This window comes from Gallus gallus, chromosome 2 (assembly GCF_016699485.2).
Source record: "Gallus gallus isolate bGalGal1 chromosome 2, bGalGal1.mat.broiler.GRCg7b, whole genome shotgun sequence".
In the NCBI taxonomy this organism is placed as follows: Eukaryota; Metazoa; Chordata; class Aves; order Galliformes; family Phasianidae; genus Gallus; species Gallus gallus.
The window spans coordinates 75134822-75158977 of NC_052533.1; the positions used below are offsets into that span (position 1 = coordinate 75134822).

Consider the following 24156-nt stretch of genomic DNA (forward strand, 5'->3'; position numbering starts at 1 on the left):
AGCAGAGTGCACCAACAAGTAGTTGCAGTGTGAGACTCAAGCAGCAGTTCTAGGTTCCTTGGATTTATCACTAACAGTAATTAGATATTTTAGGCAAGGCCACTGGCACCCAATCCAGCTCAGTGAAGATTTGAGCACAAGCTCATCTTCATGAACCCGAGCGAACATGCCATACAAGACATGTAATGTGGTGTGTGTGTCTGTGAGCCACTGCTCTGATTGCTCACTGGGGCATGTGCACAGGGCTCCCCAGCTTAGCCAGGTGGCTCCAAACATCCAGCAGTAGTTTAGAAACTAACAGTGACTAAAAGGTAGAAGTGAACATGGGAGGGAAGAGAAGAAAACCCAAGAAGGGTCCACACAGTTTCCTAGCTTATGAGCATCTTGAGGGAACATTTTACCACATACATTACTAATTTGCTCCATAGAACCCTGCTCTTTTCAAACCGAGATAACATATTAAAATACTGAAACATTTTTGGTTTCAAACTCCAACTTGTGTCCTTTTAAAATTACTTAGGCTGTTAAAGAGTTATTAAATGCTGCTTTATGGCCATATGTAAAATTAAAAAAATATATTTTCTGCATAGGAAAAAATATATTTGAAGCTGATTTGCTGTCTTGCTGAGATCAGGCCAAGTATTGGGAAAACATAAAAGGAATTCTTACTGGGGAATTCTGACAAGGAAAGCTCTTCATTGCCTTGTTGTTCCTATTTGCCAGGTATTTAGCACAGCGTGAAGGCAGAAGACGGCTCACAAATGCTGGCTCATTTCAACAGTGTCACACAATGGAACTGTTCGGAAGGTTCTGGCTACTAGAAATTCCCAGTAAACACCAAGCACAGTGGTAGAAGGTGACTTTCAGTAGTAAGTTTGAATTATTTATCTCTGTTCCCTAAGGGCAGGTGCTTTCAGAACAGTAATCCTGCTACATGAGTACTAGGAGAAGCTGGGTTTCTAATCAAGCTAAAAAGCACAAGCATGAACACAGCATGAAGCAGGAGATGTGCAACCATTTAATGTATCACTTCCGGGGAATTAAGAAATGATAACTTGTTCTGCTTTACAGAGCACTAGCTTGGGTTCTTTGCTACCCTGCTTCATAGGGTCATAGAATCATAGAATCCTTTGGACTGGAAGGGACATTTAAAGGTCATCTTGTCCAACTTCCCTGCAATGAGCAGAGACATCCACAGCTTTATCAGGTGCTCAGAGCCTGGTCTAGCCTGGCCTTGAGTGTCTCCCAGGGACAGGGCTTCTACCACATCTCTGGGCAACCTGTTCCAGTGCCTCACTACCTTTGTTGTTAAAGTCAGCTTGGTCTGGAAGTTTCCTTATGTAAGGAAAACTTCCCTGATTCCAAGATTATTGGCTCAGAATGGGTCCCAAACCACAAGCACTTCAGTCATCAAATGAGTCAGTATCCTCTGAGGATGTTATTAATAGCAGGAAAGACAAAACACACAGCTTTAATTTAGCACACATTTCAGGACACAGCAACACCCAGCTTAGTCTTTTGAAGTTGTTTTTCTTTTTATGTTTACTTTTTCCTGAGAAGGGGTTCACCTACTTTTCTGAAAACAAGAGGAAACCTTCTCCCATCACATGAAGCAAACATCTAGACAAAAGCAGATTCATTAAGTTAACCTTCAAAGCGGAACCGCTTATCTGTTTTCAACTCATAAAGTTTAGTTATCATAGCACTCGGCAAAGGCTGCTCTGAATTCAGCCATGCATTTTTATTTTTAGTCCAGACAAAAAAAATCCTTCAGGTTTGCTATCATTCAGAAAGGAAACCGAAGTTTGCCGTTGTGTTACCAACTTCAACTTCATAACTTAGCCTAGATCGGAGCTCAGAAACTGCCTCACTTTGCCAACGCAGAGCCATTCTGCCAAGTTATTGTTCACAAGCTGGATGGCTGCAGTACTCTACCTATACCCTGAGCAAGGACTTGACTGACTTCCTGAAGGTTTTGCTCTGTTAACTGGAAGAAGCAACACTGTTATCCTGCTCACCCTCAAGATGTCAGTAGGTTATTCTGCCAGGTCTTGCTTTAGATGATTTCCCTCCATCTCCCTTGATTCAGCTAGGATTGTTATGTGAGTATGTTGGCCTTCGCTTCCTCTCTGAAGAGATTTCCATCTGGTTTTGAAGTCTTTAAACTTGAAATTTTCACACAGAGGGTGGTGACACGCTGGAACAGGTTGCCAAAGGAGGCTGTGGATGCCCCATCCCTGGAGGCATTCAAGGCCAGGCTGGATGTGGCTCTGGGCAGCCTGGTCTGGTGGTTGGCGACCCTGCACATAGCAGGGGGGTTGAAACTCAATGATCATTGTGGTCCTTTTCAACCCAGACCGTTTGGTCTGGAAATTTATATGATTATATGTTTCTATGACACACAGTTTGTGCTGAATGTAGAAGAAATCAGCTATGTTATAGAGCTTCTGGGAGACTTTGGGAAACTTTTGAGTAAAAGTCTCTTCTAAAGACTTAGGAATTTTCTAGCAGAAAAATTTACTGTTATAATAACTGAAGCACAAAACTGACAAACACCAAGGTGCTGTGTTCAAACTTCTGCCCACAAACACAGCAAATTTTTCCATTCGTGGTTAGAAACAGACAAAACTGGGCCGTTAGTCAGTATATTCCACTGTAACTGGAATTCCACCTATTTGTAGCAACTGGGCAGAATAACCATGAGAGCCTGGTAGTCCACTTGACTGGATGTGCCATCATAGGTGCCACTGTTTTGAAAAAAAATTTCCGAAGTTCCAAATGCAAGTTATCTCCCAGTTTCCCTTTGAAAGCCCATTGGAATTAAGAGGCTCAATACCACCATATCTTTAAAAAATGCAGACCTTGCTACCTTGTTTGTTACTCTGATGTTAACAATTGTATTTGTAGAACTGCTCTCTGCTCTGTTTTTTTCTATTTGCAGTTTGCTGCTGCACCCCATGCAAATCCTGTAATTTATAGAGTAAGAAAAGAATGAGCCTCGCTACAGTTTTATGGGTGTTAGGGGAATGGTTCACAGTAGAGCAATCCAGATAAGGTTCAAGGGAAATAGAAGATATGCTGTCGTATGTGCTTTTAACGAGCCTGAAACTAAACATCACTACAATGTCTTTTCAGTCTATTAATTGTCATATGTTGCAAGTAAACACAAACATCAAATACTGTTTCAGAGAGACTGCATGCCAAGAAGGTAGGTAGCGCTGTGCTTGCTTCCCAGCTTCCTCTAATGTCTCAAGCTCAAGTGTGTAGTATCTCTGTACAAAAAACAAAGGTTTTCCTATTTCTAAGCAGGGACATAAACTACCTCAACAGCCTTTGATTCTATTCTGGGGCAGCAAGCTGATGTAAGCCAGGAATTTTGCTTTTGTTTGTACTAAAGGAATTGCAGGTTTATTTGATTGAATGCATCCAGTAAATAAACAAACCTATAAAGTTACAATTCCACAGAAACATTACACTTCCTAAAATTATCCATGGATAATATGCTAGAGCAAAACAAAGTATTTGGGCAAAGAAAATAAGCTACCAAAAATGAATGTATTGCATTAATGTAATGGCAGAGGTTTTGAGAGGATTTCAAGCAAAATTTAAGTTATAAATGTGGCTAGAAAAGGATACAATGACATTTTATTTTATGATTAAATTCAGTTCTTAACATACTTTTTAAGAACATGCTCTTCTAAAACGTGTAGATCTGCAGCATTTTTATCATACTGGTAAGTCTGAATTGCTGTGATTTTAGCTTTGTCAAGGTTTGTGAGAAATCATGTCTGCTTTAAAATGAACATTGTTTTCTCTTGTGCTATGATAAGACTTCTTGATTTCAAATGCAGGAAGGAATCTGAGGTCAAGGGAGAATATTCTACTTAACATGGTAGATGCACGGAAAGAAACTTTTAACAGAAGAATGTTGATGGACAGTATTAATTATCCTGCAGGCTGTTCGTGTCTAAATATTTGAAAGGCATAAACGTTCCCTAAAGCACAAGGGAAACTGAAGGCTGCTCCTTGGGGCTCTCTGAAGCTGTGATCAGGTATGGAACATAAATGTGAAGAGCAATGCAGAGCACCCTTGTCTTTATATCTCTTTCAGTTGCATGATTTGTTTGCAAGGTATATTTCTGAACCTGCTCAGGGAGCAGTTCATAATTAAAACTTTTTTTCTGTCAAGGCTCTTCCAAGAAATCAGAACTAGAACTCAAGCCAAAATAAAACGCTTGAATCAGTTTCCCTGTCCCACTTGCTGCACTGACCCACGGTGGCACAATGGCCAAGCTGTACAAGCAAATAGTGCAGAGGAATAGGAGCGTATCCGCAGGGTGAAATATCATGCTGAGGATCCATTGTCTACACTAAGTGCATTCCAGGAGGCTGCATTTCAGACTGACTCTAATCTGGCCCTGTGTTCTGAATACCTTTTTGTTGCTAGAAGAGTGTTTCTGGAGCATATCTTTTAGCTTAATTTCAGAGGGAAGCTGGCATGCATGTTTTGGGACTGCTCCCCACCGTGAACCAAAGCAGGAAAAGCGGGAGGGTCCTGGTGCCAACCTACAGGGCTAAGGTAGGCTTACTCTTTGCAGTTACTATGGCAGAGGGAGAATAGGAAGTGGAGGTAAAGCATGGACATTGTTTAAACCAACCCAACACCATGAGGGCAAAGGAAACCTCAGATTTATATTTGCTGATTGAACAACTGCAGTAGTGTACATTACGATTGGCATTTGCTGCAGTTTGCTGCCTTTGTACCAAATATTTTTCCTTCCACTGCACTGCCAGTAACAAGAAAAGTGTGGGTGTTCCTTGTTTGTCTCAGGAGAAATGTGGATGACCTACATTAAATTGCTAGAGGAAGTGTTTTGAAGCAACCTAGCTTGCTCAGCCCTGAAACAGCAAAAGGTGCCCTTATATTTCCCATCTCTGAGCTCTGCTCCGATGGAGGTAACCTTCAGAGAGGGGCAGCAATATTTCATGCAGGTCTAACTACTTGGTAAATGAACAGCTGTATAAGCCATGACTGAGGCTTTTGAATCACAAGTTGCCTTATACACATGGTTTTAAACAGGTTTCTTGGGAGAAGGCAAGGGAGATATACTTGTAAGCTGATTCATAAGGAGATAAGAAAAACTTGGATTTTTACTTTTTTTTTACCATTTTCCTTATGTTTTCTCTGCGTCTTTATCTCCTACCTGAAATTAACCTTTCCAACAGCTTTTGTCTTTTACTCCTCTCTTTTTCTTTCAGTAGATGCCTTTATGGGATAAACCAATGCAAACATAGAATACACATGTATTATCTTGTGTAAAAACTGTATACCAGGCTGATAGGCAGAACCAAAAGGAATGGGTTGCAAGAAAGCCTGTAAAGAGAAGAAGAGCTGAACTGAGAGATGTTAGTGAGGAAGAAATACAGCAGTGACCTTAAATGCGATGAGTGGTCTATGAGGCTAGAACAGCAAAGAGGGACAGAAGCTGAATTCAGGGAATAGCCAACCTCCACGAATAGTAATGCTGCCAGAAGTGCCCCGAGGGAAGCAGTGTCTAGGAGAATTGTAGAATTCAGGAATACAGGGAACTAGAAAACTGTCCACCTTGTTATGTCTGTTACCAACTGTTAAATCAAGAAGTGGCTCTGTCATTGGAGAAAAAAAAAAAAAGCTTAGATTCTGTGAAATTGTATTTTAAAACCTTACAACATAAACCACTTCACTATGTAAAAAAGAAAACTCGGGATCTCTCAAATAGAGATGGTCAAAAACTGTGTAAAACAACCCAAGCATCACAGTTGTGGAGTGACAACACTAAAGAAACAAGCCAACAGAAGAGAGATAACATTACTGGCAGGACAAGATGCACTTAATGCCTTTTGCCAGGCTCTAAACTGACAGGGTTAAATGCATTCTTACATGGAAATCCAGCTCCAGGAAAACAAGGAATGAGCTTGTGATTTTGGCTATGTGTTCAGCTCAGAAGCACAGAAGGTATTGCATCCATGGTGTCCGTGATTGCTGCGGGACATTTCTAGAGTTATTTTTTCTGATGGAGGACTTCCCCCAAATACTTGTGCTGAAACTACAGCCAGGGGAATTAGGGTGTAGAAAGGTCAAAGTGATGGAAGAAGCTGATGGAAGATCCTGAAAAAGGAGGGAGGCTGAAGCCAGGAAAATTTCTTCCAGTTTTTTTAGCTCATTCCTGTTGGAAGCTTGTTTACATAAAAAGGAAATGTTTAAATGACTCACTGTCACAGTAGCTATAAACGAAGCTCTTACAAAAATCTGCCAGCTTTTCACTTCTTATTTATTTATTACTCCTAGAGATTAATAACTGAAGTTCTCATACAGGCATGAATAATTAATTTGATCCATTGCTTGTCACACTTAAGGGCTAGGTTTGTCCTGGCAAGTTACAGCTCTGCATAACAGGACCTAACACTTAAGTTTTGTACAAGCATAGAATCATAGAATTCTTAGAATTGGAAGGGACCTTTAAAGGTCATCTAATCCAACCCCTCTGCAATGAACAGGGACATCCACAGATAGATCAGGTCACTCAGTGCTTGGTCCAGCCTGGCCTTGAGTGTCTTCAGGGATGGGGCATTCACCACATTTCAGGACAACCTGTTCCAGTGCCTCATCATCCTCACTGTAAAATACGCTCTCCTTATATCTAACATAAATCTCTACTTTTTAAGTTTGAAATAATTTTCCCACTTTCTCTCAGCACAGACTCCGATAATGAGTCTGTCCCATTCTTTCCTGTAGCTCCCCTTTAGATACTGAAAGGCCACTATTAGGTCACCTTCTCTTCCCCAGGCTGAACAGCCCAAGCTCTTTCAATCTGTCCTCATAGGAGAGGTATTCCATCCCTTGAATCATTTTTGTGGCCCTCCTCTGGATACACTCCAACAGATCCACATCTCTCCTGTACTGAAGACTCCACATCTGGACACAGTACTCCAGGTGAGGCCTCAGCAGCACAGAGCAGAGGGGCAGGATCACCTCCCTCACCCTGCTGGCCATGCTTCTTTTGATGCAGCCCAGGATACGGTTGGCTTTCTGGGCCGCAATGGCACATTTCTGGCACATGTCCAGCTTCCCATCCACTAGTACCCCCAGGTCCTTTTCAGCAGGTCTGTGCTCAATCCTTTCATCCCCCAGCTTGTATTGGTAGTGGATGTTACCTCAACCCAGGTCCGCTTCAATTTGTTAAACGTCATGAGATTCACCTGGGCCCACTGCTCAAACCTGTCTAAGTCCATCTGAATGGCATCCCATACCTCAGGCATGTTGACCACACCCCACAGCTTGGTGTCATCTGCAAACTTGCTGAGGGTGCACTCGACCCCACTGTCAGTGTCACTGATTAAGATATTAAAGAGCATCAGTACAAGCACTGACCCCTGGGGGACATCACTCATCACTCATCTTCATCCAGACACTGCATCATTGACCACCACTCTCTGGACTCAATCCTGCAGCCAGTTCTTTGTCCATCAAACAGTCCATCCATCAAATCCATATCTTCCTAATTTGGAGAGAAGGATGGTGTGGGATACCATATCAAAAGCCTTACTGAAATGCAGATAGATTGCATCCATGTCTCTTCCCTTGTCCATTGATGCAGTGACACCATCACAGAAGGCCACTAATGTTGATCAAGCAGGATTTGCCCATGGTGAAGCCATGCTGGTTCTCCTGTATCACCTCCCTGCCTTCCATGTGCCTCAGCACAGCTTCCAGGAGGATCTGTTCCATGATCTTCCCTGACACAGAGGTGAGACTGACAGGTTGGTAGTTCCTGGGGCCATCCTTTATACCCTTCTTAAAAATGGGTGTAATGGAGCTCACAGCAGTCAGTCAGACCTTTAGATCCTGGAACAGCACGCAGGGGAAGAGGTGACCTACTACAAACAGGATTCAGAAAAAGAGGAAAGCTGTCCAGCCCAGTTTTTTTCATATCTTTTTGGAAGATAAGCTGTTAGTTATTTTGAAAACCAAGACCAGGACCTGGGATTGGCTTTGAAACCTGAGCACAAGCCGGTGAAGGAGTTCTGATGAACAAGAATGTAAGGGATGTGGGTTTCTTGCTTTGCACAGATCATGACAGTCTTGTTGGAACAGTCTTTTACTTCACTGCATCCTTCAAGAGCTGTGGGGTAGCACATCATGCTCTGCGCTAGCAACTTGCATGTGCTCTGTCACCCACTACAGAAGTATTGGCTTCTCTAATAGTGCCTTGCCTTTGAACTTTGAGATTTTTTTGGATAATGTCAATGCCAAACATCTTGTATACCAGAAGTCAGTTAGCTGAAATCTGACAGAAGCTCACAAGGGCAATAGCAGCCCTTGTGAAATAGTAAATAGTAGTTAAAAGGCCTCCTTTATTTGGATTAAGTTTAAAGAATAAAGGATTTGTATCAGCAATACAGACCATATGCAAAACCACTCTGAGTATGCCGTAAACAAAGACTCCAAAGGGAAAAATATGAGAAAGCATTTTGGAGATAGGACTGAATAAAATAAGACCTTGAACTGGGAGCAAAGAAATGCACTGCCTCTCTCTGGTGAGAAGAAAACTTTAATTCAGGCTCCTTTTAATTAACAAGATTGAATTAACAGACTCTATCACCATTTAATTATTCAACCGAAAACAATCTGCATGTCCCACAGAAGGGGGGCAGTGCTGTGGGGTAAGGTAGACAACCAAGTGCCAATATAGCCCCTAGGGAAAGGCAAGCTTCTCCAAAGTGCAATGCAGAGGGAAAGCTTTGGTGCAATAAACCTGCCAGGCATGCAAAAGCTAAAATTCACTCTGTTCAATTATACCACTGTGGAAAAAATAGCAACCGCAAAACTAAGGTAAGCCAGGCAAGAACAAACTATCACATACATGCAAAGAAAATACATCAGCTTTTTATAAAGATGGCCCACATGGATTTTGTGCTAAGGTTTGGGCAGCTGAATGAGATTTTCTTATTGAACCAGAGGCAGGATTTGCCAAATGCACAGAAACCATCATAAAGGGCGGAAAGCTATGGTAGTACACCACGCTTGCAACAGAACAACCTATCTGGTTTCACATACAGAGAGTTACTGGCTGTCCCAGTGCCTCTGGCAAGCCACTGGCCAGGCCCTGCTCGCCTGTCTTGCCTGCCTCACCTGGGGACACTCCACACTCTCAGCCTCAGGGTGCTGCTGCCCCTGAGGAGCTGTGACAGCTAGCATAGATGAGAACAGGGGAGAACGTTCCTTTGGGAAATGCATGTCTAAATTTCAACCGAATGTGCTCGAGGTAGTGAATGAGTTAATCGTTTGTTGGGATGCAATTGTATCTATGAACAGTGTAAGAAATGCAGGTGTAATAAACCTTTTTTTAAAAAAATCTACACATTTGGTCTGTGGAAATTCCCAGTGAAGAATCATGGCTCAGGTGAACCCCCTGATTTACAGGTAACTGAGCTGCAGTCAGTCAATACTCTGTTTTTGCCTCCAGGGCAGAACAGAGCTGTCTGCTATGGGAGATTTCTACTAGTTGATAGGGATGAGTGGTTGAAATCTGTTCTAAACATCCAGTCTTACAAAAAAAAATAGCTGCTAAGATGGCACGAGAGCTATGGGGAGAAGAAATGCCTGTCTTCTGTGGGACGTTTTGGTCAAACGTGGGGACTTAAGCTACTATTGTTAGAGGGAAGACTGGTCGCAAAAGCTGGGTGAAGATGCACGCCGATCCAAGCAGGGCAGCAAATCTCACGGAGTACTAAAACAGGCTGGTGGGCTGGCTGAGCGTGAAGTGGCCCAGCACATGCCCAAGTTGTAGTGCACGGAGCCAGGAGGCTGCTGGGGGCAGGGCCTGCTGAGCAGCCACCCCACCACCAAGCACCACACCAAGCGGAGACCTTTGGGGCCAGCGAGGAGGTAGAGCTGAGCCTCCGTCCCTTCCTGACTGAAAACTGAGCCTGCGTGCATGTGAGCAGCTTCAAAAGGAAGTAATTTACCTTAGGCACACAATCAGTGAAGGAATTTCCACCGATTAAACGAAAATTGGAGCTGTGCAGCATGGCCAAGTCCCCAGATGTTCATAGATGTATGGAGCTGTGTGCTGCATATCTGTGGGGTTTTCCAAATTCCAAAACAATTGCATAAAATGAGTAGGAAACCAGTTTGGGGTCATTTTCAGAGCTAGGAAAAGTGCTTCAAAACCCCCTTCCTATGAAATACAGATGCTGGAGCTTACAAACCCAGAGCGGGGCTGGTTCAAAGAATGGGAGAGGAAGTGGCTCGGTGGAGCAACAGCATGAACTGCTCTTCCCCTTCCCCTCTGCTCCCCAAACCCCTCTTCTGACTCCCCTCCTGCTGACAGCTCGTTGCAGTTGCTCTAAGAAAAATCTTAAGCATTTTGCAGCCTTTTGTAATGCATTCACGCCGCAAGAGAATACCCATTCTTTCTGCGATATATTTTTAGGCAGCAAAAATCTGGTCCTATTCTGTTGGTAGTGGTTTCTTGTCATGTCCTGCGATATTTCTTTTTTAAAAAAAGCTCAGGCTGCTCTGATTGGATGGTAGATTCAAAATCCTCTTGAATTTCTGTGGCGCTGTGCTTTGTAGACCTCCGTACACAGTAGCTAGATGTTGCAGTGCATTCCAAGAGCACGGTGTCAAACAAAGTACTCGATGAGAAGTCAAAGTAACTTCATAAATACCCCAGGTCTGACTCAGCCCTCCCCACATTAGGATTTGTCTGAGTGGGGAAGCTTTCTAGCACAGTGGTTGTGGGAATTCCCTATTCCCTTGGAGCGACTTTGGAAGCACGGTAGTTTGGATGAGAGCTGCAGAGCTTCCATGTAGGGATTTTCACGGCATTAATGGTGTAATTTAGGCTTACTTCACAGCGAGCTGGCCAATTCAAGTGGAATCCTCTGCAAAACTTGAGCCGTGGAGCGATGCAAGGAGGTGTGCACTGCACATTTGGGTGGAGAGACCCCGGGAGGCTTCAGGGCATCCCTTGGGCTGCCTCATGGCCGGGACAGAAACAAAGAGAATGTTTTTCCCTTAAACTCGCTTTTGTAGCAGCCCTTGTAGCTGCAGCTGTGACACCTTGACAAGCTGAGCTGCACAATCACGCTTACTTCTGGTATCCAGGGCATCTGCATTAGCACTCCCGTGCTGGAGCTCCCAGAGCAGAGCTGGGACCTGCCTGAGAACAAAAGACAGTAATACTGCCTTCACTTTCTTCGTGGCTGGAACTTTTCCGCGCGGTTCTTCCTGTAAATAAAAATAAGTTTTTCACAACTGAATATTTCCCACCTGCCTTGCGGAGACGTGAAAAAGGTGTCCCCAAGCGGAGCCCCATGTGCTCCCAGGTGGTGGCCCGAAGGCCGTTTGAGCCGCTCTTCTCCGTCGGGGCACACCAGGGCTGCTGCGAGATGCGTTCAGCACAGAGCACACCCGCCTCAGAGCCCGCGCACAAAATCGCAACGAACTTATAAATAAGATCCTGCTGCACACAACGAAAGCCTGCAGGTACGTCTTCTTTCGAGGAGCTCTAACTTCGTCAGGAACTCCTGCCTGACGCCGCTGCTTTGCGTTTCAAACCGAGCGATCGAACGCACCCATCCCTCGCCCCGCGCCGGCCTGGGGCTGCGCTCCGGGGGTCGCTGCCCGCGCTGCGGGCGGGGCTCGGCCCCGGCCCCGCCTCTGCCCCTGTTCCTGCCCCGTCGGTTCGGGACGAGGCGGCCCCGGGCGCGGGGTTGGAGCGCGTTGTGGGGTTGCTGCTTCTTCCTCCTCCTCCTCCTCCTCCAAGCGCGAAGGGGCGGGCGGACAAAGGCTGCGGGCTGCCGCCGGGCTCGGGCGCGATGGAGCGGCGCGGCGGCTGAGGCAGCGGAGGGCGGCTCGGTGGCGCCGGGCCGGGCCCGGCACATGGTGCGCGGCGGGGTCCCGGCGCTGCGCTCTGCGGGCGACCCGAGGGGCACCATGGACAACTTCTTGGCGGAGGTGAGCGCGGGGAGGGCGGTGCGCCTCCCGCTCGGAGCGGGGCGGCTCGGCGGGACGGGAGGTCCTGCGGAGTGCCCCCGGCCGCGGCGCTCCGCTCCCGGGGCTCGGCGCTGAGAGGCCCCGCAACCCCGCTTTGTGAGCCCCGGAGCCGGGGGGCAGCGCGGGGGAGCGCGGAGACCAGGCGGGCACAGCCGCGGCCCCAGAGGTGAGGGAGTTTGAGCGGCAACTTTTAGTGGGCTCTGGCCGAAAATGAAATGCTTTTGGAGAGTATAATCCGGTGGTGGGCTGTCTGAGCCACGCCGGAGCGGAGGCGGCGGAGGAGCGGTGGGAGCGCCGGGGCGGCCCAGCGCCGCCTCTCGGCCCGGCCCCGGCCCCGTGCGGCACCGGGGGATCGCCGTGTCTCGCCTCGGTGCCCAACGAGTGGTGGGCGTAGCGCGGCTTCTGCTCCGCGCTGGGCGGGGGAGCCCTGAGGTGACGGAGCTGCGGGAGAGGGCTGGTGTCAGGCTGCCCGTGCTTGAGGGCTGTTTGTTGAGCGCGTTATTAAGTAGATGTAAAATCTTCCGATACAAAGCACAAAGGAGTGGCAGTTCGGTCTTGGAAGCAGCTGGAACTTTGCAATTACCTCGTGCGTCTTTAATGGCTTTAAACTAAAAGAGGGGAGATTTAGGTTAGATGTTAGGAAGAATTTCTTCACGCGAAGGGCAGTGAGGTGCTGGCGCAGCTGCCCACAGAAGCTGTGGTGCCCCATCCCTGGAGGTGCTCGAGGCCAGGTGGGATGGGGCCCTGGGCAGCCTGAGCTGCTGGGTGGCAGCCCTGCCCACGGCACGGAGTTGGGGCTGGCTGGGTTTGAGGTCCTTTCCAACCCAAACCGTTCTGTGATTCTGCAATTCCATGATCTTGACAACTTTGTTATGCCAGGTGAGGAAAGTGAATCAAAGGCACACTGCTGCTTGCTCATAGCAAACACTGCAAGCAGAAGCTTGGCTCTGCTCTGTCTGAGCTGGCTGAGTTTTATGCAGCAGTGCTTAACTAACTGCAGCAGCCTGCCCTGTGAGTGTGAGGGGTTGGGTGCAAGTGTGGCTGTGTCCACATGTGTGCAGTGCTTGTGGATCACTGGCACAGCCTGCAGCCGTGCTGGGACTGCCAGTGGATGGTGTGCTGGTGTTTTAATGACACCCCTCACCGAAGCAATCCTGCTGTCAAAATCTTAAATGCAGGCTAGGCATCTGCTCACCGGGACAGTGATTAAACTGCAGAACTGTCCTTTGCCCTCGTGGAGCAGCTGCCTTGTGCTCTCTGCGCTGCTATAGTCCCAGAAGAAAAATACAACTAAAGAGAAGCAATCTGTTTACCAGAATGGCAATTAGTCCCATAAAAGCAGCCCGTACACCTTGCTGCTTGTTAGCTCTTCATTTGTCAGACAACAAAAGTTCTGTCAGGTGCAATAAGAGGGAAGAAATGCAGGATTAACTTTCAAGAAGCCCGAGTTAAGCAATAATGGCTTTTTAACCCGTGGAGGATGCAGCCCTCACCTTTCAAAGCTTGCAAGCCGTGAGCAGTGTGCTGGCATTAGCTGAGCCCTGCAGAATTAATCTGGGGAGTCATCCGCTCTGACACAGGGTATGGTAGCATGCCCTACATAAAGATGAAGAAGGGAGCTAATGGCTTTGACTCCCCTATGAGCCAAAATTACTTGCCCGAAGCAAAAAGCAAGTAAATTTTGCTGGGCTGTGTTGGTATTTCAGCATATATTTATGTTAATCTGTGGCTGCCGCATGCAAACTTTGATCTTTCTTAAGAACTTTTGCTCCCTTTCAAGGTGTTGATATTACTTTAAAAGATCAGTAAATATAGCACCTCGACTTTAATCTGCATCCAGAGCCCCACCTGGGAGTATAAACATTTTCCTTCCCTCGCATATGGAAATCGCGTATGGAGAATATAACGCACAGTGGCAGAAATGCACTGGGCCTGACCCAGCTACCACAGAACGACTGGTGTTGGAGGGGCTGGGCCGAGCCGAGCCGCTGGCTGCTGGTTGAGTTTGTGCGAGGCTGACATCCTGCAGCTGCTCTTTATGAAAATATTTACCGACTTATCTGAGAGAATTATTGTCCGCGTTAAAATAGGTTCTGGTGCTCACAAGGAAGAGGAAGCTGGATGAGAGGAGTAGGTATCGGGGCTGGTCTGCTCTTGCTCGGTAGTGACATATGTCTGCTGATACAATTGCCTTTCTGGTGAGAAGCTGCCAAGTGAGAAGGGCTTAAAGAGAATTAACCCGACACTTAGCAGGGAGTGTTGCTTGGTGTTACCAGGGAGCCTCGCTCAGTGCGTTGGAGATAGGAGAGCTGAGTGTGGCTATTGCACACAAACAACCAGTAGGTGTTCTAGGGAAAAACCTGCACATCTGTTTTTTTTTCCCCTCTGTATTTTTCCATAGCTAGGTGCTGGTTGTACCTACTTACAGTGTGTTATGATGCTCACTGGAACAAAGTTAGAAGATTGCATAAGACCTTGCTTGAGCATATGTATGTGTGAGTTGCAGAGAAAGCATTCCTGTTGGTACTTGCTGCAGTAAATAAGTGGTAAGGCAGCTCCCAGCTCGTGCTGCTCAGCTGACACCCGGCATCCACAGCATAGCAGCTTTTGGTTATGAATCTTGCTATCCCATTTCTACCCATTGCTAGTGCCTATCTCTGGCTTTTATTCTTACTGGGTGACAAGTGGCACTCTCTCTCCAGGTGAACCTTGATTTACATCCCCACCCCGGTTTTCTAACTCAGCCAACCAACCAAACAAAAATGTAAAAGTTAAAAATGGCCCTCCATAAAGATTATGGCTCAAAAAGTCAACCCTGGAATGTACCTTCCAAAATGCTTTTATTGCTGGAAGATGGGTGGCATGAGGGAAGGGGGAAATGCATCACAAGATGAGAAGCAACACAAGGAAATTTCATACAGAAGAGATGGGAGAGGGAAGTTCAAACAGCCTTTTCAGTAGCTGAAGTTCCCGTGCCGTGGAAGTGAATGGAGAAGTTGAGCAGGCCCTCTTCTCATGGGGGAACTGCTTTGCCCTGCATGTGCAGCATGTCCCACTGAGCTGTGGTCACTGGCCTAGTTATGGGAGGTTGACTACTTGGGGCTGCCAGCACCTGTGTGCAGACTGCAGGAATTGGTTCATGTCATTGCTGCTGAGCTTGGAAGACAGGATTTTTCCTGTTATTTATCACAGCTGAAAGAGAATGGGGGGAGAAAAGTTTTGTCTCCTGTCTTTTGTCTGCCTTCTCTCTGGGTCTTAGAAGGACGAGGTTTTAAAAGCATAATTGTCATAGAGATCCTACCGATGTTTCTCTCGTGCTGTGCACAGGTTTGTTTTTATTTCTAATGATACTTCTGGGACCTTGAGTTTGTAGAACCTTAGAATCACAGAACAGTTTGGGTTGGAAGGGACCTCAAAGCCCAGCCAACCCCAGCCCTGTGCTGTGGGCAGGGCTGCCACGTACCAGCTCAGGCTGCCCAGAGCACCATCCAACCTGGCCTTGAGCGCCTCCGGGGATGGGGTACCACAGCTTCTCTGGACATCCTAACATCTAACCTAAATCTCTCCTCTTTCAGTTTAAAACTGTTTCTCCTTGTCCTATCATTGTCCTATTACAATTAGATTGTGTAAAAGGTCATTCCCCTTTCTGTTTAAAAGCTCTCTTCAAGTACTGGAAGGCTACTGTGTGGCCTCCCTGGAGCCTTCTCTTCTCCAGGCTGAACAACACAGCTTCCTCAGTCTTTCTTTGGCATAGATGCTTCAACACTCTGGTCATCTTCATGGTCTCCTTTGGACTTGAGCCTTTTCAGACTGGCTTCCTTAAGGTGTGCTTTCCACAGGTGAAAGTGTCTCAGAAATATCCTCTTTTGGTGGGGAGGGGTGATCTCAGTGTATGTCCTGAAGGAGCAAGCATTAAACCTCCCCCAGTGGGAAGGATATGGGATAGAAATACCTTCTGAGGCTTTGAGCTTAACTTCAGGGGGCTGTCACAGGTGGTACCTGCCAGGGCTGAAAGCTCTCATTTTAGATAAGCAGCCTGAGGAGGATTCACTTTTCCTGAATCCAATGGGGGAAGAACCACCATCCTTCATGTGATGACACAGAGCTTAGGTTTCTGAAGGGCTTGAGTGCCACAGCCCTGCCAAAGAGTTGTGTTTTTTTTTGGGGGTTAGACAAAAAATGCTATTTTTTGGTGGGTTTGTTCCTCTAAGTCAGGAAGTCGAGTTCGGTGTATTGGTAGCCCGTCATCTCCACTGCCTACTGCATATATTTCACATGTGCCTTTCATAAGATGTATTTGTACAACTGCAGCATAGTCATAACTGGGCTGGAGCCTAGCAGCCCTGCTGGCACCATGAACATTGTAAAATGACACAAGAATTCTCTTAAAGCTATAAAGCATAACTGTTGGAATTAGCAATATAGAGGCTTTATGTTGTGCAGAAATAGCTCAGGGTTTTTGGTTGGTGTTTTTTTTTTTATATGCTCAGTCTGATTTCAGCTACAGTAGGGCTGTGAAAACCTCACCACTACAAAAATTATGCCTGCTTCTGTGTATAATTGTTTACCTTCTGGTGATATCTAATGCAAATGGCTGCATTTATTTTTTTTTCGTTTTCCAGAATTGCATATTCTCGATAGTACTTTGTGTGTGAAGAATTTTGCTCAGATTTTCCTTCTTAAATATATTTTCACTTAGACAGGATTTTTGTTGTTGTTTTTAAGCAGGGAAAACACTACAGCTGCAGATGCTTTGCACCTGGATCCAATTTTCAGGTCTCCATTTTGCTGTGTGGAATCAGGCAGGCAGCGTACCTCTGCAAGAGCTACACTTGGTCATAAGGGACCAATTCCATCACGTGCCCACTGCTGTGCCAGCCTGCTCCCAGGAAGGGCTACTGGACGTTTCCTGGTGTCTTCCAGTCCCCAGGCAGCCACAGGAGGCCGGGTGTGGCCAAGGCTCTGGTGAAGACCTGACTTGTGTTGGGCCATCTACCCGTTGCTCTAAGTGTGAGAAATCCAGGCAGAGTTTGCCTCTCTGAGTGAAATCCTTATGATCGCTGGGGTGTGCCATGGGGTTGTCCTGCCAAATACCAATATTATTTTATCATCTGGAAGACCTATGTGCTCTTATTTTGATGCCTTGAGGAAGAGCTTCCTTCAGTGCATGGTTGAAGAGCTGTGTCTTGTTGGCTGAGTTTGCTCTGTATTGCGCTGATGGAGTTCATGCAGGTTCTGTGTGGTTTAACTGCTCCCTTGAGTAACCTGAGAAATCCTGCAGACTCCCAGTACTTTCTTTGTCCCAGCATACTGCAATGGATAGAAGGGAAAAAAATTGTGGCCTTTCATCAATAATTATACTGTAATCTGGTTTGGTTGTACCACTGGGATGATTTTAGCTGAATCTTGGCTTTCAGCTTGATGTGAGTCTCTCACGATTCTATTTTTGAGCTCTTATTCGTGGAAAATTGATAGGTCCTCAACTCCATGTGCCTACATGTAAATATGCATTTCTGTGTGTATTCATGTAGTGTCACTTTATTAGGTTAGCCTCTGGTAAGTGAACAGCATGCCTGTTTTTTGTTTTTTTTTTTCTTTAATATCAGGAGTGAATATGGGTATCAATTAAAAGTACCATCCAGCAATAGAAATGTTTTTGGGTATCTCTTGGGTTGATGCAGCTCCAGTGTACACACTGGGTTAGGAGAAGGATGGTGCTAGGAGGAGAATGGTGCTATCTCCGGTGATGCACTCTGGCAGGAACAGCAACTCCATGCATTGCATACACAGTGCAGTAAATACAAGCCTGTCTGATTCCATGCATCCTGTTCTGCAGAGAGCTGGGAAACGTGTCCTCTGGGCAGTTTGATCTCACAAACCCCTTCAGCCACAAGACCGGTATTTCCCCCAGTGAATCACATCTCCCGGCTGAGGTCTGAGTTAGATGTAGCTTTGGGTGGAGCTCTGCTGAAGTGCAAGCAGTGAAAAGTCGCTAGGAATTAAGACTTATGCTGAGGGGGGGAAAAAAGAGAATTACCACCCTTAAGTCACTAATTGTGGCTGCAAGCTTGGTGATGTGACCTCAGAACTGGCTAGACTGATTGTAACTTCAGGCTTGTATGAGAGGGTCATGACTTAAACATTCCTGCTTCTCTTGATCTTCCTGCTATTTGTTATTGCATGGCATCTTAATTTACAAGTGAGACTTGGAAAAGGGTGGCTGGGTGTTGGGACAACAGTTCTGGACAAGTTCTCGTTTGGGTATTTTGGGTTTTGCTTTATTTTTTTTATCATTACTTATGATTTCCTAAGAGAGCCTGTGAATGTCTGAAACTTGAGCATTATCCGCTGGTCTTATTAATTGTAATGCAACAGTGCAACCTTGTTTTGGACAGCCAACCAACCAAGAAAAGTTAATTGGATTATCCTTTTGGCTAGAAGACTATTAAGTAGCTCAAACACTCTGCTTTTAAAGATGTGTCCTTGGAATGCAGAGCAAGAACTGGTATTCAATGTCTTCCAGGTCAGTCTTGCAAAGTAAACTGTATCCATGCTGAAGAAGAAATGACTGCTTTGTCATTTGAACACTGTATGTTGGAAAAGTATCGACAGAAAAAGATGAAAAGGTGGAGTGAAGAGATTGGAGAAGTAGTAGGGTGTTGAGAGAGAATGTCCTGTCCAGTCCTAGATTGATTTATGCAAAGTCTATAATCAGGATGGTACTTCAGGTATAGTTTATGCTGCTTTTTGGTGCTTTATGCTGGATAGAATTGTAGAATCATAGAATTGCTCAGGTTGGGAAAAACCTTAAAGATCAGGTAGGTGTTGCATGTCCTGCAGCTGCTCTGCAGGTCATTACTCCAGGGACTAACCACCTGATGTGGCTTACTCTCCACTTAGGTGTTATTTTCCTTTGTGACCAAGTGACTGTTTCTCAGTCTAACCCATAGTATCCTTTCCGTTTGGCAGAAAAATTAGAATTCTATTTTTTTCTGCATTGAATTCTCAATTCTCAATTGAATGGTATTGGAGGAACTTGGTAATGCATATTTTTCCTCGTTGAACAGCTTACTGGTAACAGACCTGATTTTGGTTTGAATTTGAAACCTGGCAGAAGTTGGTATGCGGTTTTACTGACCAATGTTGTTAACATTTCCATTTTGAGTAAACTCTTCTATGGAGTGGCTTAACACACAGTTTCTATATAGATCTTGGTACTACTCTTAGGAAATGGCTCTGTGCTTAGTTATTGTTTGCAAAGAAGCAGCAACCATACTCAGCAACTGGGGAAAAAAAGCCACAAAAAAAACCCCCAAAACAAACCAGAGAGCACTGCAGCCCTTTTAAGGCTTTGAGGAAAACTTGGCAGTTCACTCTTCTGAATGGAAGGAAGTGTTTAAAACTGAAAAGTGGTGGTCATTTTTATAACTTTGTGAACTTGCAGTGAAAGTTTGAGTTATGAGTAATACATCTTAAGTTGGATTTCTCATGCATCTCAGTAATCTTTCCTCTAGTGACAAAATTGAAACATCTTGGAGCAGGACTCAAATGTGGGCATCTGTATGTCTATTAATCTTTCTGGGATTAGTGGCATTGACAAGTGAAAGGAAGTGCCCAGGAGGACAAGCTTTGTTGATATCCCATGCCATTCTGTATCCTGCCGGACTTCAGAGTCGAATAAGCTTCCTGCAGTTGTATGTCAATGCATTTTTCTGCAAATAAAGCACATAGTTATGTATGCTGCATATACTTCCTTTGCTTTACTGGGGAATTTTGCCTGACTTGGTAGTATCAGGCTGTCTTTTTGGAAGTATGTAATCCTCATCTTTTGGAGAGCCTTGCTGGAGATTTTATGAGTAAATACTGAGCAAAGGTGAATATTGAAGAGCTCTCTTAAATTAAATCATTCTGTGAATGGGTTTTGGTTCTGTTTTATCCCAAACGGAAGGAAGAAGAAGAGAGGGAAGCTCAGCAACAGCTGAGCTGTGTCTTCACACGTGATCCTGGCTAATGGCACGCAAAGGGTAAACCACTGTGTTGGATGGCTCAGGAAATAAAAGGCTACATGCACTTTGATGCGTTAGGATTGCTTCTTCCTATATGTTCCTGGAAACTATTAATAATCCTTTATTATAGGCCAGTGATAGGATGGTGTGTTAATATAAGGCTCTCTTTGTTTTGTTTTGGAGAATGTCCTCACGGGGGATGCAGCATGCCTCAGCAGAGCGAAACACTTCGTTGCTGGCTTTCCCTTGGGGGCATAGTGCATTCCCACCCTAAACAAGTTTACCCAAGGGCTTTTTCTTATGGCTAGTCTGCCTCTACGCTGGGATTGAGTTGAAGCTGTCATTAACTTCAGCTGGAATTAATTACAAAGCCGAGTGTTTTTGAAAGTTGTAATTGACGTCAATACTGCAAGCCCCTTGGTCTTCTTCCTTTAGAGCCTTGCACAGCTTCAGAAGGCAGTAAAGAAGTACTCCATAAGTTCTGCAGCACTTGGAGAAAGCAGTCTTTTAGCTTTTGATGCAGTGCTGGATTCTGAAAATGGTACTGTTGTCAATCTTGCATTTTTTTGTGTCGTGAAATATATTATGGAAATGCTCTTTCTTCCTGAACTCGATATTGGAAATTCAGAATTTATCTGGAAGGATTCTCATGCTTTCCCTTTGCCTGCAGAGAAATTGACCCTGGTCTTGGCATCAGGAGATACGAGCAGTTTATTCCTTGTTTTGAAAACACATTAATGTTTACAGTGTTAAAAGAAACAGATTATTTGGTCCTATTGTAGTTGCTGTTGTTTAGTGTGTCATCAAAATGTTTACCCAGGTGAAGCTAAATGCATTTGTTGAGAGGTATGGGATTGTTTTCCTTACAGACTTGTTTATCCTGAGGAAAAGCCAAACCCCTTTGTTCTACAAAGCTGTGCAGTTAGCAGTGGCAGAGGACTACATAAAGAGATCACTTCTGTTTGACCACTTCAGTGGCTCAGAAAAGAACTGTGTATCTTGGTTAGACTATATTTTTATTTGCTTCAGGAAGAAGCCAAGTTGGCAGAGCTGTGGGGTTCAAGCCAGGACAAGAAATAGACGGGGATTCTGTAGGTCAGACTTCTTGTCTTGTTGGCCTTTTTGGATCTCTTCCCCTTATTAAATATAGATGTGGCTGCGGGAATTCAGTTTATCTCCTCATTACAGCTCTCTGGTGATAAGTACAATGAATAGGTTTGTTTACTCTGTGTAATGATTGAGTCTCGTATATTCCACAGAAGAAAGTCAGCGTGGCTTTTACACTGGGGCTTTGAAGGGTGGCATTTCCTGTTTCTTTTCAAAGAGTATACCAGAACCAGTATCTGATAAAGTGAGCTCTTTGTTTAAGTTCTGAGAGTCGCCTTCTACCATGTGATATTTAATAATCTATTTTCAGGAATAAACAAATTATTCAACACAGCAAATCTATGATATAAAATATAATGTGTGCAGCAGCCCTCTTTCAACCCTTGCAGTTAGATTTCCAACAGTTTTCACGCCAAATCTGAAAAGTTGAAACAGATGGCAGATGGGATTTTGGCATAGAGCTGCATTGCATTTGCAGCAAAAGGGCAATTCTCTTGTAGTTTTAAGAGTCTCTCTTCCTAATTTCCGTGTTCACGTTGCACCATTTTGCCTGGTTGATTCACTACCTCAAATGACTCCAGCCCAGGGTGCAGTAGTGAACTCCCTGGGTCTTTTATACAAAGCCTGTGAATAAGCATAATTGCAGTGTAATTAAATGCTTGTGTTAAACTTTTACTTTGTAGTCACACCTTTGTCAGAAGGAAGCCTTCGTATGGGGTAGTTAAGGTGGTGATGCTGTCCGTAGCTGGTGGAAGACAGAAAGCAATGCTCAAATGTGTTTAGTTTTCCTAGGCCTGGGGCACCCAGCATGAGAAAGACATGGAACTCTTGGAATGTGTCCAGAGGGGGGCCACTAAGATGAGCAGGGGGCTGGAGCACCTCTCCTATGAAGAAGTGAACTGGGGAACTGGACTTGTTTAGCTTGGAGAAGAGAAGGCTTTGGGGTGACCTCATTGTGCCCTTCCAGTACTTGAAGGGAGCATATAAACAGGAAGGGGAATGGCTGTTTATGACGATGGGTAGTGATAGGACAAGGGGGAGTGGTCTTAAACTGAGACAGGGGAGCTTTACGTTAGATATCAGGAGGAAGTTTTTCACACAGAGGGTGGTGACACACTGGAACGGGTTGCCCCAGGAGGCTGTGGATGCCCCATCCCTGGAGGGGATGTGGCTCTGGGCAGCCTGATCTAGTGGTTGGCAACCCTGCACATAGCAGGGGGTTGAAACTCGATGATCCTTGTGGTCCTTTTCAATCCAGGCCACTCTATGATTCCATGATTCTATGATTCCTTTTGGGCTTGGTCCTTTGTCAGCAGCCTCTTCCTTAGAGCTCTTCATGAGGTGTACAATGGAGAGTGTTAGTCAGGGGATCCTTTTTCTTCAGGCAGTAACGGAGGACTTACTGTGTTCCATCTGCTTCTGGAACTGACAAATACAAGCTGTAATAATGAATTTCAAATTCTTGAGCTTATGTGCCACCTGTTGAAATTCTTACCTATATTTGCTTGCAAATGCTTGATTTTGAAAAGTGCAGTCCCTTTATGTAGTCTGAGTGGGGGGTCAAAGTCACTGCAGAGCTGGTTCCAATGTTATAAATGCCAATGCTGTGAGAAGTTGTGCTTTTTAGGATTGTCCTTTAAAGTCTTTTTCTTCTGTTTGTAGTGTTGAATGATGGCATGCTTTTGGATAGCTTCACAGGGGCTTATTGGAGAAATGTGAGGTTATTCTCAAGGAAGTCCTGCAATAAGACCTATGTCCTAAGTGCTCTTAAAGTTACAACTTTGGCACGTTGGTACTGCTGCATCAGTGATGATAGTACTGGAGCAAGAAATTATTCCTTGTAGTTTTATTGGCACTGAAAGTTTTGCTGTTTTCATGCGGTTGTATTTTCCCTTAACTTTGTTCTAGATGCTGTACCAGAGTTACCAGTAAGCAGTGAGTTTACTCTTTGCATACTCTCTTCAGAAGAGCAATTGTGATGCTCTTTGGGAAACAGCTCTTTTTTTATCAAATCTTTGTAACTGTTTGAAAAGGGAGAAATTTTAAGAGTTCTGTGCAGCATGGTGAGTGTTTTGCCTGAGGCTGTTGATCCCTTGGTGCCCCCCTGTTTGCATCTTCACCTACGGAGGGGTCTCACAATATCTGAAAGCTAGGATGCTCTTTCTGCGTGCTTTTAAAAATGGCTACATTAATAAGGTCAATGCTATGGCTTTGTAAATGGTCACTTCTTTTATGGATGCGTGTATTTATTTGGCTTGTTGATTTTATTGTAACTCAGCTGCAGTGCTGTGTGCCGTTGGTTCCTTTCTTATAGCAGTGGAGAGGAGAGGTATGCAGAAAAATAGTACCTTTTACTCACTGCCCATACAGATATAAGTATGATGTTTATGCCCTTGTTCCTTGCTAATGCTGGTGTTAGTCAACTAACATGTTTGCGTTTTGCATGTACTTCCTTTCATCTATTAAGTTTAGGTTAATGATTTGACACAGCTGGGGAAATGGCTGCATTACTTGGAGAAACTATATAACAGTGAGTTGTGTCAGGATTATTTAAAAACAAAAAAGCAATCGCTTTGCATAAATGCTCCTTTTTTTCTGACTTTTTGTAGTTGGAGTTGACTGAAACAATTAAGAAGCCTTACTTCTATTTGTTTTGTTTATTTTTTAAGGCCCTGGAAGTTTGCTGACAGCTCAAAAACCATACTGAGCAAAAATAACAGAAGAGCCTTAGTAGCTGACAGCTTAGTTTCCCTACTGGAAAGGTTACTCACTGAGGAGGAAAAAATAAGTTCAGAAATGGTAACCATTACTATCTATAAATAAGTAAAAACAAGTTACTTGTTAGGCTTTCAAATGGATAAGAGAGAGGTTGTTCCAGTTTTTCATCTTCGCCATGTGGTAAAAATTAAGGAACACTATGTCATGCCATTTTTCTAGATAGCTTTAAAAATAGCTTCTTTTTTTTTTTTTTTTTTTTTTTGCACAAAGAAAAGTGGCCCT

The 24156-nt window shown here is 44.8% G+C and overlaps 1 protein-coding gene and 1 long non-coding RNA gene across 3 annotated transcripts in view; both read left to right on the top strand.

Moving 5' to 3' along the window:
- Window positions 1–6884, top strand: part of LOC121109785 — a 63795-nt gene extending 56911 nt beyond the window's left edge. Inside the window, exons 6-7 of one of the 2 annotated variants that reach the window (XR_006937205.1) lie at window positions 724–3208; window positions 3957–6884. This is a non-coding gene — a long non-coding RNA (uncharacterized LOC121109785). Of the gene's footprint in view, window positions 1–723 lie in introns of both variants that reach the window. The other variant, XR_005857419.2, reaches the window with a different exon arrangement.
- A 4974-nt stretch (window positions 6885–11858) lies between these two features.
- The window catches only part of MYO10 (myosin X), a 151952-nt gene continuing 139654 nt past the window's right edge, over window positions 11859–24156 (top strand). The window contains 1 exon segment of the mRNA XM_040695597.2: window positions 11859–12004. Within this exon segment, the coding sequence (XP_040551531.1) occupies window positions 11930–12004 (75 nt within the window). The 5' untranslated portion in view covers window positions 11859–11929.